The sequence below is a fragment of the Diaphorina citri genome, unplaced genomic scaffold, assembly GCF_000475195.1.
Source record: "Diaphorina citri unplaced genomic scaffold, Diaci psyllid genome assembly version 1.1 scaffold1091, whole genome shotgun sequence".
Lineage (NCBI taxonomy): Eukaryota > Metazoa > Arthropoda > Insecta > Hemiptera > Psyllidae > Diaphorina > Diaphorina citri.
In genome coordinates this window covers 80,282-104,359 of record NW_007378520.1, presented here as the reverse complement: position 1 = coordinate 104,359, position 24,078 = coordinate 80,282, and the positions used below count along the sequence as shown (strand labels likewise).

The 24,078-nt window shown below is 42.8% G+C and overlaps 3 protein-coding genes across 3 annotated transcripts in view; all 3 read left to right on the top strand.

Moving 5' to 3' along the window:
* The first annotated feature begins 8,731 nt into the window (after positions 1-8,731).
* On the top strand, positions 8,732-16,222 carry LOC113469464. Its single transcript, XM_026827196.1, has 9 exons — positions 8,732-8,791; positions 9,134-9,258; positions 9,655-9,785; positions 10,534-11,016; positions 11,378-11,573; positions 11,719-12,028; positions 12,962-13,390; positions 13,611-14,769; positions 15,189-16,222. The coding sequence occupies exons 1-9, from the start codon at positions 8,732-8,734 to the stop codon at positions 16,082-16,084; spliced, it is 3,789 nt and encodes a 1,262-aa protein (XP_026682997.1). The 3' UTR covers positions 16,085-16,222.
* LOC113469463 lies at positions 16,197-21,925 on the top strand. Its single transcript, XM_026827195.1, has 6 exons — positions 16,197-16,349; positions 16,420-17,480; positions 17,853-17,938; positions 18,331-18,597; positions 19,486-19,629; positions 21,320-21,925. Exons 1-6 carry the CDS (start codon positions 16,197-16,199, stop codon positions 21,481-21,483), a joined length of 1,875 nt encoding a protein of 624 aa, XP_026682996.1. The 3' UTR covers positions 21,484-21,925.
* Positions 21,926-23,095: 1,170 nt separating this feature from the next.
* LOC103514152 overlaps positions 23,096-24,078 on the top strand; it is a 14,655-nt gene continuing 13,672 nt past the window's right edge. The window contains exons 1-2 of the mRNA XM_026827194.1: positions 23,096-23,309; positions 23,429-23,948. Coding sequence (XP_026682995.1) covers positions 23,133-23,309; positions 23,429-23,948 — 697 coding nt within the window. The 5' untranslated portion in view covers positions 23,096-23,132. The remainder of the gene's footprint in view (positions 23,310-23,428; positions 23,949-24,078) is intronic.

Genomic DNA, 24,078 nt, shown 5'->3' with positions numbered 1-24,078 from the left:
ATTCAAATGTTGAAAAGATTACAGAGGAAGGAAAACTTATGTTTTGCATTGATAGTGGCTGCACCGATCATCTAGTTAAGGATGTTGGATATTTCAAAAGTTATGTAAAATTGAAAAACACAATTTCTATTTCAATTGCTGAGGAAGAAAGTGGAATGGATGCCATTGGTATTGGAACAATTGAAGGTACGTTGATGTACAATGGCAAACCAACAATTTGTGAGTTAAAGAATGTACTACATGTACCACAGGCTAGAAAGAATTTACTATCTGTAAAAAGATTAGACAAGGCTGGTTTTAGTGTTTTATTTGAAAATGGTGAAACAAGAATTTATAATGAGAAAATTGGTACCATTGGTGTCGGAGAAAGGACAAATCTTTATGATATCTCGTTCAATGTGAAATATTACAACCAGAATACTCAGCCGGAATGTAACATGTCAGAAATGAAAATTTGGCATTCAAGACTTGGTCATATTGGTGTGACTAATCTCAAACGCCTTGTGAATGAAGATTTGGTGAGTGGAATACAAATCAAAAATATTGCTGAAAATTTAGATTTTTGTGAAGCTTGTGTTGAAGGCAAGATGACAAGAAACAGTTTTGGCATTAGAAAAAGTGCTTCCAAAATTCTGGAAATAATTCATACCGATCTGTGTGGTCCAATTAGTCCCACCTCTATTTGAATTGTGTCTTTCTAAAATAAAGTTGAAAGTTCTGAAGTTTAATCTGGCCTTTGGTTATTTTAATTATAGGTATTCACAACAGTTAATACAATGGAGACTCCATCAGTTCTAAAGCACACATAGTCGACGACTGTCGATCATCGATCATTGTGAATCGACGTCAATCGACGGCCAGTCGACCATGATTGGACATACCTTAACATGAATTCCTACAGCTATTTTTAGACGGCGCGGCGCAAGGCCTAGTTAGCTTGGAGATTAGCACGCCTGCCTTGCAAGCGCTAGGCCGCGGGTTCAATTCCCGCCCGGGGCGGATTTTATCCTAAACAGACAGAGTTCGTGCTCGGAACGGCTGGCTTTTTCCTATCCTGTCTTCGATTTCGGGACAATAAGACCTCCGTTGTTACAGTCCCCTCTATCAAACCTCTTATAAACGTCACACTTGGGCAAATAACGTGATCTAAGATTTAACCCCTGTTTTATAATAATAATAGTGCTTATTTATACTGCTCGCATAGGACAACCACTACACCACCGAGGTAGGTAGCGCCTTGACCACTACACCACCGAGGTAGGTATTCCATACCTCGGCTGGGATTGAACCCACGCCCTCCTGTTTACCAGGCGAGCGCCTTGACCACTACACCACCGAGGTAGGTATTCCATACCTCGGCTGGGATTGAACCCACGCCCTCCTGTTTACCAGGCGAGCGTCTTGACCACTACACCACCGAGGCAGGTGGTGTAGTGATCATTTTATTTTATCTACCACCACATCATTTTATCTACCGTGGAAGATAATTTATCAAGTGATAGAACTTATGGAGGCTTCATTTTATGATACCTTATATTGTCCTTCCCTTGTCCCAATCCGCCATCTTTTATTAAGATTATGAACAAAATAAAAATAATTAAAACTATAAATATATTTTTGATTTGTCCTTGAATTATTTACGTGAGTTTTATTTTCGGTAGGTACCTATACAAATTGAATATCATCTTTTCCTGTAGCAGTTCATAACAATACGCTTGTAAGAGCTTAGGTCGCGGGCTCGATTCCCGCCCGGGCCGGATTTTATCCTGAACGGATAATGTTTGTTCTTGGAACGGCTGGCTTTCTCTTATCCTGTCTTCTCTCTTCGCTCTCTGGACTTCGGGTCCTGGACGATAAGACCTTAGCAATAATTACTGTTCCCTCTATCAAACCTCTTGAAAAAAAAAAGTAATAACACAATACGAGGTAGGTACCTACAGAGAGTACAGAGGTAGGTACCCGAAAACATTGCATTACATAAGTAGGTGTAGCTATTATACGATTTTTACGGATTTTCAACTGCAATGAGTGTAGGGCCCCTGATGGTTATTTGAACGAACTCAACAATCCTTTTCTAAACCATTTATCGAACCCGCGACCTAGCGTTTTCAAGGTAGGTACCTAAACGCGTTACATTCTAAGTCTAACTAGACTGGTAGCTTGATCCTTCTTGATAGTATAAAGTGAGCGCCCGTGAAAAGTGAAAAATCGTAGAACCGGCCCCTAAAATGACGAATGAATAGAGGAGAAAAACTTTCGTGAGAAACGACAAAAATTAGATCGTGTGAACGTGACTTAACATGGCGGCCCAATTTCAAATTCGGCTTCACTTTTGAAAGCAAATCATCGCAGTATCCAGCCTATTTCAACCTCCTTGAAGCAACAGGCGCGTACTTTTCTCAAAATCAAAAAGTAAACAAAAGTTTTCCTTTGTCGAAAAAAATGAAAAAATCGTAAAAATGGACTGTGATCGGTTTTGATTGATAAAAAAATATTAATACTTACCCACTCTACCTTGTTTTAATACTTTAACTGTCTCTTTTTACCTTTTTTGACGTTTTGGTGTAATTACCTTACTTTCAAATGTTTTGTAAAGTAGAATAGTTTAGGCTTAAAGTTTTGTGTGTTTTTCAAAGTTTTTCTCGTTTTGGGTTAAAAATGATAGCTCCTTTGCTAGTCAGACCACTGTTTCATCAACCACGTACAATCTTTTGATTGTGAAGTGAAAATCTGACATCCCACCTTTGCCACTGTTTAAATCTCAAGTGCTGTTACAATGGACAGGTAAGTAATATCAATCAAAGGTTTGGAGCTATGTTAGTGTGAAGGCCATACCTAAGGGTTTAAACTCAAGGGTTAAGGGTTCGAGTCCCAGAAGGGACACAAAATTTTAGTAGAGGAATTTCAAGAGGAACATTTGTAAAGGCTTTGAAAAAGCTAGTTTGCCTCAAAAAGTAGCAGCTTCAAAGTTCCAACTGTTAACCAGATATGATTACTTAGCAGAAGACCTTCACAAACAATCAGAAGAAGAAGAAGAAGAGGAGGAGGAGGAGGAGGAGGAATAGAAGAGAAGAATGTATGGAATCTGAATTTATTTTGACGTTTCAAACGATGTTCGTTTGTTCGTGTCAAGAATTATTATTGAATTTTGACGAATATTTTGATGGTTGATGTTGTTGTTGTTGTTGTTGTTGTAGCGGCTTTAGCTTTCGCCGAATGGCGATAGCAGAATAAAGAAAAGATGTCTTTTTGTATCTGCTATACACCGGGGTGATGGTCTCTAGCTCTAGCCATGTTAAATCAATTGGCTCGCTCGTCCTGAACCGCAGTCAACCATTGTGAGGACTTGTACTTGGTCTTTAAAAGTAGAGAGAACCCTTTGAAGAACTGCCAGCTTGCTAGGCTGGTTAGGGTTAGCTGTTCTCCCTGTTTACAGTCCCACAGCCAGACACTAGTCTTCTCTCTGTTTAACGTCCCCTAGCCAGACAGGTTAAGGGTTCGAGTCCCAGAAGTGACACAAAATTTTAGTAGAGGAATTTCAAGAGGAACATTTGTAAAGGCTTTGAAAAAGCTAGTTTGCCTCAAAAAGTAGCAGCTTCAAAGTTCCAACTGTTAACCAGATATGATTACTTAGCAGAAGACCTTCACAAACAATCTAAGGGTGAGTTTCATCAACCATTTTTTGAGCCCAAGCCAGCCTGTTTGCTGAACACCCTTGTTAAGCCTACAGGTACAAATGATATGGATTTTAAGTAACAGATGTTAGCTCAATAGAACTTTTAGGGATCTAGGGGCTGAGAAAAATATTTGCTAAAATCCATTGCGGTACTTGTGCAGAAGTCACGTCCGTGGAATATTGCTACCAAAGGAACTGGCACAAACAAGCAGTGACCAGTGTTATTATAGGGTTAGGTTAAATGCAAGAAGGAGTTTTCACAATTAGAGCAGTGATTAGTGTTATTATAGGGTTAAGTAGGTTAAATACAAAAAGGAGCTTTTCTTTTCCACGGATGTGACTTCTGCATAATTACCTCCATTGCAAGTTTACCTCTACTGTTTTACAGCAAGTACATCCATAAAACTGTTAATATTAAATAAAGGTAAAGTCGTGAGAAGCGCTAGTTCCTTTTGAGCTTTTTCCCTGTATAGCCCTAAATAGCGGAACTTTGGTCCGGAATAACGGCTTAACCGTACCTTCTGGAAACAGAGCCCAAGGATATTTTTGTTCTGCATAATTTATCGAATCTCTGTGCCAAGTTCGAGCGACTTTGGCTGAAATCTAAAGGCTTGAGCATTGCGAACTTTTTATACTATTTTCTATTTCCAGTTATCAAGGCAGTGTTCTATTCACTGAAATATGGATGCTCCTCATCACTTACTACACGGAGCTAGTGTCAGATGGCGTAGTCAAAATCAATGATGTACCAAATGAATATGAAGGTGTTAACTTTAGCATACCACATCGGCTTCTTCTGCTACCCCTTGTAACACGAATCAATGTAAGTTCTTTTCCTCCACTTTCTCATCTTCGGAGCTAGTGTCAGATGGCGTAGTCAAAATCAATGATGTACCAAATGAATATGAAGGTGTTAACTTTAGCATACCACATCGGCTTCTCCTGCTACCTCTTGTAACACGAATCAATGTAAGTTCTTTTCCTCCACTTTCTCATCTATTTAAAAGTGAAGCAACCTTGCGGTTGGTATCTAGACAAGTGAACGACTGGCTTTCTCCTACAGGACGTCACAAAGCCAGCCTTTTTAGCTTGGTTGGTAGCGCGTCTGGCCTGTAAGCGCTAGGACGCGGGTTCCATTGCCGCCCGGGGCTGATTTTATCCTGAACAGATAAGGTTCGTTCTCGAAATGGCTTTCTTTCTCCTATCCTGTCTTCCTTTTCACTTCGATTTCAGGACGATAAGACCTTAGCAGTTACAGTTCGCCCTATCAAACCTCTTGAAAAAAGGGTCTTTTTAGCCTAATCAAAATCATTTCATTAACCATGTCTCGTTTTTTCTCCCCCCAGTGGTCAGAGAAGTTGTCCAAAGTGTGGAAGAAGATGTACTCCAGCCTCGTCACCACCGCCGCTTTAGAGTTGACCGGCCGCGATTCCCTATTCTCTGAAATGCTTCTGGACGAACTGAGGGCCCCCGCTGACTCGAAAAAAGGGCCCCCCGGAGCCCAGGAGAGCGAAGCCCTGGTTCACATCCTGTTCCTGATGTTGCTCAACAACCAGACGAGTGGGTTCAACCAAAGTATAAGTTCGGGCAAACTAACACTTGGTAATTAGACTTATTTTTTATTTCTTCTATTATTATTTTTTCTTCCCCCCCTCTTCCCCTCTTTCCCCTTTTCTTTTTCTTACTTATAATTATCACTATTTTTCTTATTCAAACCTCTTTATTACTTTTATTTTATTTTTTTCATAACTAAGCAAGGTCTTTTGATGTAAGTAAACCTTATGTTTTACCTATGCTAATGCTGTAAACCCTAAGTGAAGCAACCTTGCGGTTGGTATCTAGACAAGTGAACGACTGGCTTTCTCCTACAGGACGTCACAAAGCCAGCCTTTTTAGCTTGGAGAGTAGCGCGTCTGGCCTGTAAGCGCTAGGACGCGGGTTCCATTGCCGCCCGGGGCTGATTTTATCCTGAACAGACAAGGTTCGTTCTCGGAATGGCTGGCTTTCTTCTATCTTGTCTTCCTTCTCTCTTCGCTTTTGGGACGATAAGATCTTAGCAGTTACAGTTCTCTCTATCAAACCTCTTGAAAAAGGGGTCTTTTTAGCCTAATCAAAATCATTTCATTAACCATGTCTCGTTTTTTTCCCTCCAGTGGTCAGAGAAGTTGTCCAAAGTGTGGAAGAAGATGTACTCGAGCCTTGTCACAACCGCCGCTCTAGAGTTGACCGGCCGCGATTCCCTATTCTCTGAAATGCTTCTGGACGAACTGAGGGCCCAAGCTGACTCGAAAAAAGGGGCCCCCGGGGCCCAGGAGAGCGAGGCCCTGGTTCACATCCTGTTTACTTTTTTCACAGCAGATTTTTTTTTTGCCGATACCCAATTTCTAATTCTAATCCGGATTTCTCTCATTCCAATTTCCATCCCTTAGTCATTCCAATCCCGTATTCTAATTCTAATCCCACCTTTTCTAATCCTAATCCTGTATTTTTATTCTTATACCATATTTTCTAATTCCAATTTTTCTGCTCCCGATTTCCAATTTCCGCAACAGCCAGTCACGGAACCAATCATTTGCATGATACAAATTTCTTGACCCCGCCGGGAATCGAACCCGGGTCTCCCGCGTGCAACGCGAGTGCAGTAACCACTATGCCATGGGAGCTGACTCCGATTTCCAATTGTAATCCCCTAATTCTAATATTCCCAGGAGGAAGGCGACACGCAGGACTACGTGTTCATAGCGCCCTCCGCCGAGTCCATGGTCATTCCGCTCACTCAACACCAGAAGGAGAAGCTCCGATCCCGTCCCGAGAACATCCCGGCCCTGTACCAGGACCTGTCCCAGAGCTCGATGAACTCACAGAACAGTCAGGACTGTATAGTTCTTACTGCGGGACATCCCATGGCCTGTGAGGGACTGGACATTGACATGGTCGGGACTAAGAAAAGGAATGCGGGACTGAATATAATGGACATTGGTAAGATTATTTTTAAACAATTTACTTACCTAATCAAACTTTTTTTCAAGAGTGTTTTTTTTATTAATTAAAGATGAGTGTTTCACCGCCGTTTTTATTTCGTAGCAATGAAACAACTGCTACATTAGAATCGTGTGTGTCGTATTGTGTCTCGTGTAAGAGACACAATATTTCCCATTTAGTTGCTGGGTCAACACAAGAACATCAGAAAGTAACACATTGAAATATTAGAAGGAACAGTAACTGCTTAAAGACGTTTGTAAAGCCGATGTGAAAGACGTGGAAAGCCAAAGCAAAGAGGATGAGAAAATGGAAACAGAGGACCAGGAAGATAGAATTACAGAAAGCAAAGAAACTTGCAGGGAGCAGAAAGAAACACGCGAAGAAGTGGAAGAAAAGATTTCCAAGGTAAAAGCAGATGCCAGTATACTTAACGCTTCTACCAGTTTTATGATTCCTGACACGCAACAAAATGACGTCCACATGCAACAAAATAACGCAGGCGTCTTCCTGTACTGTATTGCTTACCAATGGACTGGACAAGGTCATAGCATGTCTACTTCATAGTATGTCCCACAGCGAGCGAAGGGACGAGTTGCTCCTTCGAGTGTGGCAGAAAACCTGTCGTAAGTTGAACATTACATTATTTGTTTGGAAACACCATACCCTGAGCCGTGACTCCAGCATACCCTCCACACCATGCTGGAGAAGTCATAAAGATTTTTCCTCCTCATAAAAAAAGACCCCTCTCCTAAATACAGCCCTGTTGCTAAGTTTGATCGACTTGGGCCGAAAATTAAAGTCCTGAGGAAAGTGAACTTTTTCAAAACTTTTCCACTGAATACGGTCGGTCGATTCGTACATTTTTCGTTCTTCGGGCCTAGAAGACTTTTGCTCTACACCCTAAAATAATTCCTTTTTTTTTTTATCGATGCTTTTTTTTCTTCCTCCCCAATTCCAGATCATCAAGTTGCAGCGAGATATGAAGCAGTTTCGACAGTCGGTTAGCAAGTCAGGGTCCGCGGGTTCGAAATCTGTCCTGTCCGCAGCGCCCAGTCCGAGAACTAGCAGCCGATTTCTGGACAAGTGAGACAAATTTCTGATTTGCAGCTTTAAATTTTTAGCCAGCCTAGTTAGCTTGGTTGATAGTGCATCTGCCTTGTAAGCGCTAGGGCGCGGGTTCGATTCCCGCCCGGGGTGGATTTTATCCTGAACGGATAATATTTGTTCTTGGAACGGCTGAGTTTCTCCTATCCTGTCTTCCTTCTCTCTTCGACTTTGGGACGATAAAAGCTTAGTCTGGCTGTGGGACATTAAACAGGGAGTAGACTAGCTTAGTCTGGCTGTGGGACATTAAACAGGGAGTAGACCAGCTTAGTCTGGCTGGGGGACGTTAAACAGGGAGTAGACCAGCTTAGTCTGGCTGGGGGACGTTAAACAGGGAGTAGACTAGCTTAATCTGGCTGGGGGACGTTAAACAGGGAGTAGACTAGCTTAGTCTGGCTGGGGGACGTTAAACAGGGAGTAGGCCAGCTTAGTCTGGCTGGGGGACGTTAAACAGGAAATATACCAGCCTGAATTTCCCTTGCTAAAGAAATAGCAAAGATTGAGTGCAAAGGACATCCTCTCGTAAAATGTATAGACAAATTTAACCAAATGTCAGCCCACAGCAATCACCCTAGTTAGAGGGCTGATTGAGAGGCTGACGAAAAACGCCAACCCCCGTCTGAACACGGGAAAAGGCGGTAAACAGGGAGTAGACCAGCTTAGTCTGGCTGGGGGACGTTAAACAGGGAGTAGACTAGCTTAGTCTGGCTGGGGGACGTTAAACAGGAAGTATACCAGCCTGAATTTCCCTTGCTAAAGGAATAGCAAAGACTGAGTGCAAAGGACATCCTCTCGTAAAATTTATAGACAAAACCAAATTTCAGCCCACAGCAATCACCCTAGTTAGAGGGCTGATTGAGAGGCTGACGAAAAACGCCGACCCCCGTCTGAACACGGGAAAAGGCGAGGAAAAAGAAGGAGATTGAACCCTTTATTATCTTCTTCCAGATAACGGAAGTATACCTGGACATGCTACAGCACTCCGAGGCGTCTTCCTGTACTGTATTGCTTACCAATGGACTGGACAAGGTCATAGCATGTCTACTTCATAGTATGTCCCACAGCGAGCGAAGAGACGAGTTGCTCCTTCGAGTGTGGCAGAAAACCTGTCGTAAGTTGAACATTACATTATTTGTTTGTTAAGGCAACATTTGGATTTTTGACCGAACAAAGTGAAGGTCTACGTTTTAACTCGACCGTTTTGCATTTAGTTTGGATGTTTGTTGGTCCCGCTATAACTCGCGATTGTCTGCACCGATTTTGATGAAATTTGTTACACTTCTGAATTGTTAATGCTGCTCGTTAGGGCATGTCTACTTCATAGTATGTCCCACAGCGAGCGTAATTGACTCAAAATGGGTTCTATTCCAGATCATCAAGTTGCAGCGAGATATGAAGCAGTTTCGACAGTCGGTTGGCAAGTCAGGGTCCGCGGGTTCGAAATCTGTCCTGCCCGCAGCGCCCAGTCCGAGAACTAGCAGCCGATTTCTGGACAAGTGAGACACATTTCTTAATGATTTACAGCTTTAAAATTGTAGCCAGCCTAGTTAGCTTGGTTGATAGTGCATCTGCCTTGTAAGCGCTAGGGCGCGGGTTCGATTCCCGCCCGCGGTGGATTTTATCCTGAACGGATAATATTTGTTCTCGGAACGGCTGAGTTTCTCCTATTCCATCTTCTTTCTCTCTTCGACTTTGGGACGATAAGATCTAACAGTTCCCTCTATCAAACCTCAAGAAGAAGAAGAAGAAGAAGAAGAAGAAGAAGAAGAAGAAGAAGAAAAAAGACAATAAAAGCATTTAGTCTTAGTCTTGAGAGTCTAAAGGTTTAAGTCCTGCGCTTCATTTTGTATTTCTTCTATTCATTTTTTGATTTGTTCTATTTTCCCCTGCAGATTGTCCCAACAGCAACAACAGGGTGGCCTGTCCAAAGTTACCCCTCCGTCCTCGACTACAGTTACCCCTAATAAGAGAGACAAGTCCAAACTCAATACTTCAGTACATGTAAGTGTTCTCTTCCACGTAGGTCTCTTCCTGTGGACTTATATATGTTCAATAGGGGAAAATGAAAAACAGATCGCTTTTTTTGTTGTTGTACAAAATTATTTTATTCACTACCATACCGGGTTTCGCCCAGTTACGGCATCTTCAGTATGAATACCACTGAAGATGCCGTAACTGGCGAAACCCGGTATGGTAGTGAATAAAGAACTTTGTAAAACAAAAAAAAGCGATCTGTTTTTCATTTTCCCCTATTGATTTTATTTTTTTTTTTGCCAAGTGTTGTGTATACCCTTGAAAGTTCTAACTTTTAATATTATATATGTTCTTTTTCACACTTCTATGTTCTCTTCTACATATGTAGATGGAATATTAAACGGAGTGAGTTGAATTGGGGATACATGCCCTATGCTTCATTGCTTACATATAGGCAAACTAGCCCTCAAACCAAGACTAACCCTTAAACTTTAGAGCCTCAAATCGTTACTATCCCTTAAAATTAAAGCCTCCAATCAAGACAACCATTTAAGACTCAAGAAATGACCTTTTTTTTAACATAATAATCATTTTATAGGGCAGTTAAGACTATTTTATTTTTCTCAATCATGTATGTATTCCATCAAACATAGGAGACCTTGGTTAGACTCTTCAGTTCTATTCAGACAGGATAAACAAGGTATATTCTAAATACAAATGTAATTTACTTTTTTCACAGCAGATTTTTTTTCCGATACCCAATTTCTAATTCTAATCCGGATTTCTCTCATTCTCAGAAGATGCTGAAATGGACGCTCCAAAGGCCGAAGAAGAAGTGGAGGATGTTAATGTGGCAAAGGGTAAAGGAGATGCTAGAAGAAAATCTTCACCAACTGAGATACTTCTAAATGAATCTGACAAACAGACAAATGTCGAAGAAGAAGTGGAGGAAGTTAATGTGGCAAAGGGTAAAGGATATGCTAGGAGAAAGTCGGCACCAGCTGAGGCACTTCCGAATGAATCTGATGAGAATGTGAAAAATGATGAAGTTAATGTTACAAAAACTAAAGGAGACGCTAGAAGAAAATCTGCACCAACTGAGACTTGTCCCGATGAATCTGACAAGACAAGAGCTTCTGATGAGAATGTTAAAGAAGATGAGGCTTCTCAAACTAATGAACAAACGGAGAAGAAGGAGAGACCTACTAGGAAATCCATTCTGAAAGCAAGCAAAGTGCAAACACAAGTAGAGGAATCTTCGGAAGCAAATGAAGCTACAGGTAATTTAGATATATGACTTTTTTATTTACATTTACAATATTAATTTCATCCATTCCCTTATCTTATGTTTATTCTAAAGATCAAATCAAATCCTGAATCTTTGGTAAAGCAGAGACCTTCTTCACAACTTTAGTGGGTATCACAGCATTACTAAGTGCCTCCTTTACTGTTAATTTTCATCTACTCGTATCATCAATTTAAGTACACAGGTAAAGTAGCTACTTAATTGTCCTCACGAGGCTGAATGCACCCTGAACTCCAAAACCACGGAGGTTGCTTATCAGTTTTACTCTTTTCCCTCCAATTCTCCTTTATACCTTTTGAAACTGCCTACGTATTTAATGTTATCTTTTCTTTCAGGTGATAAGCCGCAGCGGTCCACCCGGCAATCCATCCGGACCTGCGGCAAACTCGACCCCCTTGTCGCGGAACAAGACGAGAGTTCCGTGGGCGAAGACTTTGCCGCCCCTCGCGCCATGGGGAAGAAAGCCAGGAATCCGCGAAAGTCGATTCTCAAAGGCCCCAAGCAATCTGTGGAGCCGCCAATGACGCGAAAGTCGGTGAAATTCAACGCGAAATTGCTCCTCAGTAATACTTTGGAGGAAGGAAATGATGGGAAAGACGATAAAGATCATGTGAAAGACGATAAAGATCATGGGAAAGACGATAAAGATCATGGGAAAGATGATAAAGATGAACAGGTCGGTGAAATTCAACGCGAAATTGCTCCTCAGTAATACTTTGGAGGAAGGAAATGATGGGAAAGACGATAAAGATCATGGGAAAGACAATAAAGATCATGGGAAAGACGATAAAGATCATGGGAAAGGCGATAAAGATCATGGGAAAGACGATAAAGATGAACAAAAGAACGAACCAAACAAAGATGAGCATGAAAGTGACCCAACGGTGTCGGTGGACAAAGAAGAAAATGCTGACAAAGGCGAAGACGAAGTAAAACCTGTGAAAAAGAAAGAGGAGAATGTAAACCCATCGGAAGATAGAGAAAAGGTCGTGGAACTCAAAGAAGAGGAAAACAAATCTTCGGACCTAAACAAAACGACGGAATTCATGGAAGTTGATACCCAAGGTTTGGACAGTATCAAAGAGACCATTGGTGATAACGATGGTGATTTTGGATCAACTCATGAAGGTAAACAAGTCAAAGAAGAGTCAGGTGACCAGTCTAGAGGAATTCCTAGCGGCAATAACATACAGACGGAGGACAAACATGATAATCCTAAGCCCAATAATAATCCTAATGCTAGGTCGGTGAAATTCAACGCGAAATTGCTCCTCAGTAATACTTTGGAGGAAGGAAATGATGGGAAAGACGATAAAGATCATGGGAAAGACGATAAAGATCATGGGAAAGACGATAAAGATGAACAAAAGAACGAACCAAACAAAGGTGAGCATGAAAGTGACCCAACGGTGTCGGTGGACAAAGAAGAAAATGCTGACAAAGGCGAAGACGAAGTAAAACCTGTGAAAAAGGAAGAGGAGAATCTAAACCCATCGGAAGATAAAGAAGAAAAGGTCGTGGAACTCAAAGAAGAGAAAAATAAAACTTCAGACCTAAACAAAACGACGGAATTCATGGAAGTTGATACACGAGGTTTGGACAATAACAAAGAGACTGATGGAGACAAAGATGATGATTTTGTATCTACTGATGAAGATAAACAAAGTCAAGTCAGAGAAGAGTCTGGTCACCAAGCCAGAGGAATTCCTAGTGACAATGCCATACAGGTTGACGATAAACATGATAATCCTAATGCTACTGAAGCTAATCCTAATGCTAGTGAAGCTTATCCTAATGCTACTGAAGCTAATCCTAATGCTAGTGAAGCTTATCCTAATGCTATTGAAGCTAATCCTAATGCTAGGGAAGCTATTACTCAGAAATCTACAAGTACACCTCAATAAGATAAAGAAGAAAAGGTCGTGGAACTCAAAGAAGAGGAAAACAAATCTTCGGACCTAAACAAAACGACGGAATTCATGGAAGTTGATACCCAAGGTTTGGACAGTATCAAAGAGACCATTGGTGATAACGATGGTGATTTTGGATCAACTCATGAAGGTAAACAAGTCAAAGAAGAGTCAGGTGACCAGTCTAGAGGAATTCCTAGTGGCAATAACATACAGACGGAGGACAAACATGATAATCCTAAGCCCAATAATAATCCTAATGCTACTGAAGCTAATCCTAATGCTAGGGAAGCTATTACTCAGAAATCTACAAGTACAACTCAACCTATCACCCCACAATCTCCTCAGCCCTCAACCCATCTAGCGTTACCCAAACACGACAAACAAGACGTCAATAAATCCAAAAGGAAATCCAATGTGAGTCGAATCGAGCTCGACATTCGAAAGAAGACGATCCAGCAAATCTACGAAAACATTCATTTGTATCGATCGAACGAAGTGATATTCGACATGGATTCGGTGTGTGTGAACGATAAGCCTTTGGTATACGAAAAGTTTAAGACTCAGATCCTCTACAACAACTTGAAGTTCTTACTTACGGAACACGCGATTTATGGCGTGACGGACGCTAGTTTGAACGCGGCTAATCGAGCTCGACATTCGAAAGAAGACGATCCAGCAAATCTACGAAAACATTCATTTGTATCGATCGAACGAAGTGATATTCGACATGAATTCGGTGTGTGTGAACGATAAGCCTTTGGTGTACGAAAAGTTTAAGACTCAGATCCTCTATAACAACTTGAAGTTCTTACTTACGGAACACGCGATTTATGGCGTGACGGACGCTAGTTTGAACGCGGCCTTTGGACCCAACGCGGGTCTGCACCAGAATAATATGACTGTAGGCGCGCAGCACTGCACTCTAGCGGGCAACCAGACAACACTGGGCATGACGCACCTTGGCAACGAGACCTTACACAAAACCGGTTACTATGGCAACGAAACAACGCGTTTCCTACCTAACGAAACCACGCGATTCGGTTTCCAAGGCAACGAGACAAATGCGTCCCTTGGAATAACACTGAACAAAACAGGCGTGCCCATGTATCGGCTTGTGAATGGGGATACCAAAATCGGTTCTAAACACCTCAACCATATGATTGTCACCAAGAACAGCGGCACGAAAAGCTTCCATTTCATTTCCAGCTTCAGTTTCGTACTTCTCGGCCAACCTGTAACTCTTCCCATTGAGGAAATGAACATTAGTCACTTGTGGTCCGGCGAAACCCTTTCGGAAATGCTCGACTGTTTCCGTGGGCTGACCTCGGTGAACCTCTTCCTAATCACGGTCCTAACGGAACAGAAGCAACTGATTGACAAGCGATTCAAAACCAAACTGGCAGACAAACTCCTTGGGCTCAGTAAAGGAATGGGATCCGGTTATTGGGTGAAATATTTAGACTATACGACCTGGGCCTTTAAGGAGCATGTCCCGCCTGAGTTTAATATCTATGAAGAAGACTCGACTCTTGTCAGAATTGAGAATGTTAAGTTTAACTTCTACGTGAATGAGCCTACTGCTAGTACTGATGAGCTTGCCGATAATAAACTCACAAGCAATGGTGAGATTGAGAAAGACATGCTCAGTCGTATTGAGAAAGACACCACCCAAGTTATGTCACGAGAAAAGTCGGAACAAGATAACCCCAAACAAACTTCCGAGACACAACGCGAAAGCTCCGAACACAGGAAATATGGAGCGGAAAAAGCGACTTGCAAAACTAATGTAGACAAAGTTGACAAAGCTGTTGCTGGTAAAGACGTTAACTCCTTGGGCTCAGTAAAGGAATGGGATCCGGTTATTGGGTGAAATATTTAGACTATACGACCTGGGCCTTTAAGGAGCATGTCCCACCGGAGTTTAATATCTATGAAGAAGACTCGACTCTCGTCAAAATTGAGAATGTTAAGTTTAACTTCTACGTGAATGAGCCTACTGATAGTACTGATGAGCTTGCCGATAATAAGCTCACAAGCAACGGTGAGATTGAGAAAGACATGCTCAGTCGTATTGAGAAAGACACCACCCAAGTCACGTCACGAGAAAAGTCGGAACAAGATAACCCCAAACAAACTTCCGAGACACAACGCGAAAGCTCCGAACACAAGAAACATGGAGCGGAAAAAGCGACTTGCAAAACTAATGTAGACAAAGTTGACAAAGCTGTTGCTGGTAAAGACGTCTGTAAAGCCGATGTGAAAGACGTGGAAAGCCAAAGCAAAGAGGATGAGAAAATGGAAACAGAGGACCGGGAAGATAGAATTACAGAAAGCAAAGAAACTTGCAGGGAGCAGAAAGAAACACGCGAAGAAGTGGAAGAAAAGATTTCCAAGGTAAAAGCAGATGCCAGTATACTTAACGCTTCTACCAGCTTTATGATTCCTGACACGCAACAAAATGACGTCCATATGCAACAAAATGAGGTCACTCCGCAACAAAATAACGCCACTCCGCAACAAAATGACGGCAAAGATCTCTCATCCGAACCAAGCTCGCTGGAAGTGATCGAAAGTTCACAGGAAAGCTCTCTTGTTGATCTCAAATCCCCGAAGCCTCATTCGACCAAGTTCGTCACTTCTACGCCCTTCGCCTGTCGACTAGCCAAAGAACCGACGTCAAAAAGCGGTGAAAGCGGTCTCAGTGGCCTGAGCGGTTCGAGTCGCTCCGTAGACACTTTGGAGCGACCGGTGCTAGAATCGGACACGGACAGCCCCAGACGTAACTTCGGCCCAGCGGGGAAACTCGATAGTCCGCGCGTCTCGAGGATTTTCCCCCCGGTGCAAGGCAAAGTTAAAGTTGGCGGGGAGGAGCACTCCAGCCCGCCCCAGGCAGTGAGTACACCGAGACCGGGCAAGGGGAAGTTTGGCGGGGAAGAGCACGCCAGCCCGCCAGAGGCAGTGAGTACACCGAGACGGGGAGAGCAGAGCCCGCGCAAGGCGATGGTGTCGAGTGAGGAGAGACGACAGGCGATGGGATTGTTTGGCGGGAAGAAGACGACGCCCCCGCAGCAGTCAGCATTAGGTAAGCAGTGTGCTTTTATTTTATTTTATTTTTTGCCATTAATTTAAGTACGTATTTAATAGAAAGTATTTTCAATACAACTGCCGATAAGCTAATCGCCTTTTCACATTCTTTCTTTCTACTGCTATGTAACCTAATTATGTACCTATAATATAATTGATGTCAAATAATTATAAGACATTGCCCACTTATTGCAATTACATTAACCTCACGCAGCCCAAGTGGGGCCGGGAAAAGCCAGGAGCTGACGATTGCCCAAATTTATATTTGGTCACCCATCCGGATAGTAACCTCGCCTATTGCCGCTCAACAGTTTGACATACTGCAGTACTTTATCAAATATCAATACTTGATTTCTCGTAGAACTTGATTTATTTCTCAGGTGGAAGTTGGAGTTACACCGACAAACAACGTCGCCCCTGAAGTTGAAGGTCCTATCACGGAAACTACTTTGGGAAGCTCCAAGGAAACGCCTGTTGATAGACTCCAACCCACACCAACCGTTGAAGACTCGCTAGCGGTCTCTGGAGACGGCAAGACGCAACACACCCCTCCCAGCACCCCCACCAAGTCTCGAACGGGCGCCTCCCCTCTGAGACGATCTTTGAGGTCCCTCACCAACACTCCCCCTAAGAACGATCAACAATCACCCATCAACAAAGGTCTTTTAAGGTCCCTCACCAATACTCCACCTAAGAACGACCAACCTATCGACAAAGGTCTTTCGCCGCTAAAAACCAGTTCGGCGTCCTCCGAGAAAGAAACCAAGGTGTCAACGCCAAAGTCCAAATGTGCTGCAAGAGATCTTTCAGGAGATATTGCCGTCAAAAGCTTTAAAACGGACCCTCATGCAAGTCCGGCCAAAGGAATGGAAAGCCAGTCTCAAGGGACGCCTTCCAAAGGCGCCCCAGAAGGTGCTTTCCTCACTCCCTCAAAAAGCACTCCTTCTGGGGGCATTTTCTTCAAAGCCACACCGCCCAAGGGCACGCCTTCAAAAGGCACTCCTTCAAAAGGCACTCCATCCAAAGGAACCCCTTCCAAGGCCTTGGTAGGGCAACTTATCTCAGTCGGACCTTCGCCCACGAAGCGATCGTCGTTGCGTTTACGGCTGGAATCTGCTGATAAGAGCGAGGCAAAGGTTGTCGAAGTTTCGCCCACAGTTGAGAAGGACATTGAAGTTCAGACTGCGGAGGTTTCGCCTAAAAAGGATAGTAGGGAGGAACTTGCAGTCTCTATAGACAAATGTAAGGCGAATCCTTCCAAAGGTTTGCTTGCAGAGGGCAATGGAAATGGAGTCCAGGCTACTGAAGTTTTGTCTGCAGTTGTGAAGGCCTTTGAAGTCCAGACTACTGGAGTTTTGTCTGCAGTTAAGGTCAATGGAGTCCAGTCTACGGAGGTTTTGCCTGCAGTTGTGGAGGCGATTGGAGGTGGAAGAGCGCTGAGGAAGAGAACAACGAAGCGATCGTCGTTGCGTTTACGGCTGGAATCTGCTGATAAGAGCGAGGCAAAGGTTGTCGAAGTTTCGCCCACAGTTGAGAAGGGCATTGAAGTTCAGACTGCGGAGGTTTCGCCTAAAAAGGAGAGTAGGGAGGAACTTGCAGTCTCTATAGACAAATGTAAGGCGAATCCTTCCAAAGGTTTGCTTGCAGAGGGCAATGGAAATGAAGTCCAGGCTACTGAAGTTTTGTCTGCAGTTGGGAAGGCCTTTGAAGTCCAGACTACTGGAGTTTTGTCTGCAGTTAAGGCCAATGGAGTCCAGTCTACAGAAGTTTTGCCTGCAGTTGTGGAGGTGATTGGAGTTGGAAGAGCGCTGAGGAAGAGAACGTTGAGTGATGGAGAATGTGGAGGTGTGGATGGGAAGAGACAGAGACAGGAGACTGAGGAGGCGATCAGTGAAACAGGTGAGATTGATAACTTTATTCTTCTCTTTATTATTGAAATGTTGTTGTAGCGGTGTAGCTGTACCGAGGGGGGTTGATGATCTCTAGCCAATATTACTTGGTCCGTCCCGAACCGCAGTCAACCATCATGAGGACCTATGCTTTTCTTTTGAAGCATGATAAACCCTTGGTAACCTTCAGCTAGCCAGGCTGGTTAGGGTTTGGTTTCTCTGAACCCTATTTATAGTCCCTCAGCAAGACACTGACTGGTCCGCTCTCTGTTGAAGGTCCCCCAGACAGACTTTTTGTTTTTTACTTTTACCTACTTTCTTAAATTCTTTATCACCGGAAAACAAGACGTTCTCGCCGATTCCACACTCAAACTTTCTTCGTCATTCTATTCTATTTTACAGAAACCAGTCAGCTGGACATCTCCAAGGACGTGTCCACGCTGGGCAACTTCAGCGATTCCGAATCTCAAGGTCCTTCCCAGGGCCCCCACAGTGGCCCCCCTGAGGACTCTCAGTGCCGTCTGAGCCCCACTCCGGCCCTGGCCCCGACCCCCTCCCCTGTGTATCCGGCCCTGGTGGGGTGTATGGACCCTGTGGGGGCGGTGTTGGGTCTCCTGTGCGAGGAAAAGGCGCAGAGGACCATAGTGGGCGCTTGCTTTGAGAAACTTGGTGAGTGCTTTTTATGATATTAGAGGAGGGGGGGCTCTGACTCTTATTTTGTTCCTTTACTCTTTTAACTAAAAAACTTGGAGCATAGGAGGGTAACGCCGCTCCGACCCCCCCCCCCCAACCGAAAAAATTTAAGTGGGGAACGGACATTTATAACAAATTATCTCAGGCTTAACACAAGTTATAATGGGTGCGCTCACCAACTTTTCTTTTTTTTCTTCGCTGATAACAGGAAGTTCCGGAAAACACGCCTGATCTCAATAGAAAATGCTTTAAAATTTCATTTGAGGCTTCTAGGATGCAAGGAATTCTTCGTTTGTGAAATTTCGAATTTTGAAACGGCACAAAAAATTTGGCAGGGTCAGCCATTTAATCGTGATAGTGACCTCTATTTTACTGCTCGCATAGGATGAAAGTCCCTTTAGTTCAACAGTAGACTACTAATTATAAATTGCATACCTTGGCGACATTAGGGATTAGGGAACCCACGTCTTGGATGTTTAGGAGGCGAGCGCCAATGACCACTACATTAGCGAGCATACGAGGGTAACGCCCCCCCGCCCCCCCCCCCCCCCCCCCCAAATGAAAAGATTTAAGTGAAGAACGACTTTTATAACAATTATTCAGGCTTAGCACAATTATGATTGTCAAAAGTATATCAAAAGATTACTTTCTGGTGTTCTCGTACTTTCCTTCCGTATTGACCCGGTACATGAATGGGGAGTATTGTATCTTTTCTTGTCCATCCGATGCGAGGCATAGTACGGGATGGGCATGCTACGACACAGACCTCACGAGTCTCATGTAGCAGCTGTTTCATTGCTACGAAATAAGAACGGCAGTGAAACAACTGAAACACTCTATTTTTTATTGTATGTGTGTCTTCAGGAATCGTCACCGTTGGTAATCTTGCGTCTCTGACTCGACTCCAAGCAAATAATCTACCACTCGGCAAACAGAAGGTAGATAAAATCATTGCGGCTCTTAGCGCCTATGAGAGGAACAGAAACCAAGACCAAGAAGATACACCAGGTAAGTATCAAATCAATCAATCAATCAATCAATCAATCAATCAATCAATCAATCAATCAATCAATCAGGCGGTCGGTCGGTCAGACAGTCCGATGCGAGGCATAGTACGGGATGGGCATGCTACGACACAGACCTCACGAGTCTCATGTAGCAGCTGTTTCATTGCTACGAAATAAAAACGGAAGTGAAACAACTGAAACACTCTTTTTTTATTTCTTTTTTTGGATGGATTATAAATCTCTTCATTTTAAAATCTTAAAAAGTAGATACCTATGTATGAAAACAAAAACAATACGTATGAAAAAACCTGGAGAACTAGGGAATAAAGATTAAAATATATGAACAGGGAAGTGAAACACACTGTTTTTTATATTTCACAATCATTGATTTTTCACTTTTTCCACAGAAACTCAAGGTGAACTTCATGGAGAATCCGGTAAGCTCCGAGCTGCATTTCGACAGCTCCAAGGAGACGCTGAACAACAGCCGTCACATCCTGTACAACCAACCGGGTTCGAGCCCCCTGGTTGGCAAGAAACTTCAGTTCGATTCCGGGGACGATGGCCCGAAAGAGAGACTGGATTTGGGAGCGACCGAAGATCGAATCAAATCGATTAAAGCTTCGCTGAATGAGTTAAACGAATCCCTGAGCAAATCCCAAGCTGCTAGATCCCAAGATAAAGAATCCCACGCTGATAAACCCCAAGACAAAGAATCTCAAGATAATAAATCCCAAGCTTCCACATCCCAAGACAAAAAATCCCAAGTTTATAAACCCCAAGACTCCACATCCAAAGAATCCCTTAGCAAGGCACCCCAAGAAAGGGAAAGCGGCGCCAAAACGGCCTCTCCTTTCAAAGGCTCCGCAAACGCCCATGGTGAATGTCCGTCAGACGCCAAACCGCGTGAAAGTCAGCCTACGAACGCAATCTTTGGAGGCACTGAAGAAAGAACTGGAGGCATGGGTAGACATGAAGAGCGTGCCGCTATCAATCAATGACCAAGAAGATACACCAGGTAAGTATCAAATCAATCAATCAATCAATCAATCAATCAATCAATCAATCAATCAATCAGTCAATCAATCAATCAATCAGTCGGTCAGACAGTCAATCAATCAATCAAATGATAATTCTGTTGTAAACCAGAGCCTTTCGATAAGTTTTGTGAATTTCACTTCCAAGTGCCTCCTTAAAATCAATTCCATTAAAGTAGCTTCTGAATTGTCCTCATTGGGCTGAGTTGACCCCGAACTCCAAGCACAGAGCTGAAAAACCTTCGACCCCACCGGGAATCGAACTCAGGACCTCCGGTGTGCAAGCCTAGTATGATACCCACTTAAGGATTTTTGATAGTGTGATATGGAATTTAAAAATTGTTAATAATGTGTTAAACTTTACAAGAAATATATCCAATTTCAATTTTAATTAATTCCCGCCCGGGGCGGATTTTATCCTGATGGGATAATGTTCGTTCTCGGAACGGCTGGTTTTCTACTATCCTGTCTTCCTTCTCTCTTCGATTTCGGGACGATAAGACGTTAGCAGTTACAGTTCCCTCTGTCAAACCTCTTGAAAAAAAAAAAAAATCAAATTTAATTAACATTGGAGCAACGGTATGCGGTATTTTGACCACACTTGAAGGAAGGTCCTGTGATGTTTACACCATTTTTTTTTTTTGCATGTTTCAGTTGACTCTAGCAGCTCAGCGGCTGAGCTATTGGAACAAATGGAGGCCAAGGAACGACAGGTGGAAACTTTGAGGGCCGAAATCGCCATCATTCGAAAACAACTGAAGAGAAAGCTGACCGCTACCCCTGACGGCGCGAGTGAGGTAAAGAGGAGGAAAATATAGGATGTAGGTACCTAATTGTATATTATCATCATCATGGTAGCGTCTTCTATTCAGAAGGTTGCTATATTATCCTCCAAACTTGCTATTATTTCTATCGTATATTATCGTACAATTGTATATTATTTCTATCTATTATTATTCCTATTATTTCAAGAGGCTTTATAGAGACAACTGATGGAGAGGATAGGAGAAACCTGTTTGGATAAAGCTCACCCCGGGTGGGAATCGACCCGCGGACCTAGCGCTTACAAAGCAGGTACGTTCTCAAAGCTAATACCAGTGTAAACATCACTGGCATCCAAGAACATTCCAGTCCAGCCGGACAGAATCATTTGGATTTGTACTTGTATGTATGTACGTACCTACAAAAGTACATTTTGTCCAATTTGGACTGAATTATTATTGGACGACAGCGGTGTTTATATGAGGCCAGTAGTAGGACTGCCTACCGGTAAGCCAGTCAATAAAGTCCGATCCGAATATCCGGATTCCACAATCAAAAAAAAATTGCAAATTTAAAAAAAGCCATTTTAATCATCGAAATTTCATCTACATGATGCCGTTTATTTCATTCCTTAATTCCCAGCCCTTTCTGAGATATAAGCGTGGTTCGCAAATCACGAACCACCCTGTATAGGGGTTTGGTGACTAAACCTCGTCTACTGCCAGTCTAGTTCACTTGGAGGCTGGCGCGTCTAACTTGTAAGCGCTAGGACGCCGGTTTGATATGCACCTGGGGCGGATTTTGTCTTAGACAGACAAGATAAATACAAAACCCCCCTTTTTTTTTTTTTTTTTTTTTTTTTTTTTTTTTTTTTTTTGAGGGAACTTTAATAACGAAGGTCTTTATCTTTCCAAGACCAAGATTTGACTGCTACAAAATGTAAATCAAAGACAGATTTCATCAAGTTAAAATCAATTAAGATCCTGTTAAAACCTTTTAAGAGGAGGAGGAGGAGGAGGAGGAGGAGGAGAAAATAATTACCAGCCATCAATTGATTGAGCGGCTGACGAAAAACGCCGACCCCGCCTGAACACAGATAAAGGCTAAGAAAAAGAAGAAGAAGAAGAAGAAGAAGAAGAAGAAGAAGAAGAAGAAGAAAAAAAGGTATTATTACTATTATTTGACTCATTCATATAAATTGAGGAGCTGGGTGCAAAAAGGGAAACATGTATTTTTACCCTTTTTTGCGTAAAACGGTTTTTTGAATAGAACGTGGTGCGCTCTATCTTCCCAGCGTTTGAACTGCAGTGATAACTTTTTTTTTCGATGAGTTACAGCGTTTTTTGTAAACATACTTTTCAAGGATTTAGATGAAAAATTGAAAACTAAAGTTAAATATCTCGGTTTGATGATTTTCATTTATTGCCCTTTTTGCATCCAGCTCCTCAATTAAACAGAACACAGATAAAGCCTTAAGAAGAAGGAGAAAATAAATACTTTCCTACAATCGCTACCTACCTCTTAACAAAAGAACGAACCAAACAAAGATGAGCATGAAAGTGACCCAACGGTGTCGGTGGACAAAGAAGAAAATGCTGACAAAGGCGAAGAAGTAAAACCTGTGAAAAAGAAAGAGGAGAATCTAAACCCATTGGAAGATAAAGAGGAAACGGAAGCTCAACGGTTGCAATCGTTGGTGAATTCGATGGAAGACGAATACGATGAAGAGTTCGATAGTCTGGTCGACGAGATTGAAGAAATCATGGATTCGCAGGAGCGGATGGACAAAACGCGAGAAGTGACGCTCAATGAAACTTATACTATTGATAAAGATGAGGACAGTGAATTAGCTGACGAAGAAAACCCAGTAGCCGATAGTTTGGTCGATGATAGCAATGGTATAGACAACGCTAAAGACAGCAAGTTGAACGCTAACAAAGTATTGATAAAGATGAGGACAGTGAATTAGCTGACGAAGAAAACCCAGTAGCCGATAGTTTGGTCGATGATAGCAATGGTATAGACAACACTAAAGACAGCAAGTTGAACGCTAACAAATTTGAAGATAGCGCTAGAGACAGCCAAATCGTCATTGGAAACAGCCAACCGCTTGCTACAAGCATACCTGACGAACTAGCTCACAATTTAGATGCCATCTCTAGCCAACCTGCTGTACTTCTTGACCAAATGACCGAAGATGAAATCAATTTCCGACCGGTAAAACGACGGCGCAGCAGGCGATTTGGACTGAACCGGACCAACTCTTTCGGGCACGGATTTGGACAGGAAGAGGCCTGCCGATCATTGGAACAGCTGACTTCGTCTGTACCAGTCATCGACATGGGCAGTGATGTTGCTGTAGTTGGAGATAGAGTTGGGGACAAAGCTGAGGTGGAAGTTGGAGTTACACCGACAAACAACGTCGCCCCTGAAGTTGAAGGTCCTATCACGGAAACTACTTTGGGAAGCTCCAAGGACACACCTGTTGATAGACTCCAACCCACATCTGATAAAAATCTAGGTCTGAAGAAACCTCCCCTTGACCCCCTACTACCAAAAACCATGTAGGGGGTCAGGGGAAATGTAGGGGATTGGGGGGAGGATTCTCCTACATTTTGACCATAGGTTTGAAGTTTGGACTTGATTTACTA

Coding starts and splice junctions, on each gene's coding strand:
- LOC113469463 (XM_026827195.1), top strand. CDS start 16,197: ATGTCAAATAATTATAAGACATTGCCCACTTATTGCAATTACATTAAC. Junction 17,939..18,330: donor GGAGGCGATCAGTGAAACAG/GTGAGATTGATA, acceptor TCTATTTTACAG/AAACCAGTCAGCTGGACATC. Junction 18,598..19,485: donor CGCTTGCTTTGAGAAACTTG/GTGAGTGCTTTT, acceptor GTGTGTCTTCAG/GAATCGTCACCGTTGGTAAT.
- LOC113469464 (XM_026827196.1), top strand. CDS start 8,732: ATGCTACAGCACTCCGAGGCGTCTTCCTGTACTGTATTGCTTACCAAT. Junction 11,574..11,718: donor GAGCCGCCAATGACGCGAAA/GTCGGTGAAATT, acceptor AAAGATGAACAG/GTCGGTGAAATTCAACGCGA. Junction 12,029..12,961: donor CATCGGAAGATAGAGAAAAG/GTCGTGGAACTC, acceptor AAAGAAGAAAAG/GTCGTGGAACTCAAAGAAGA.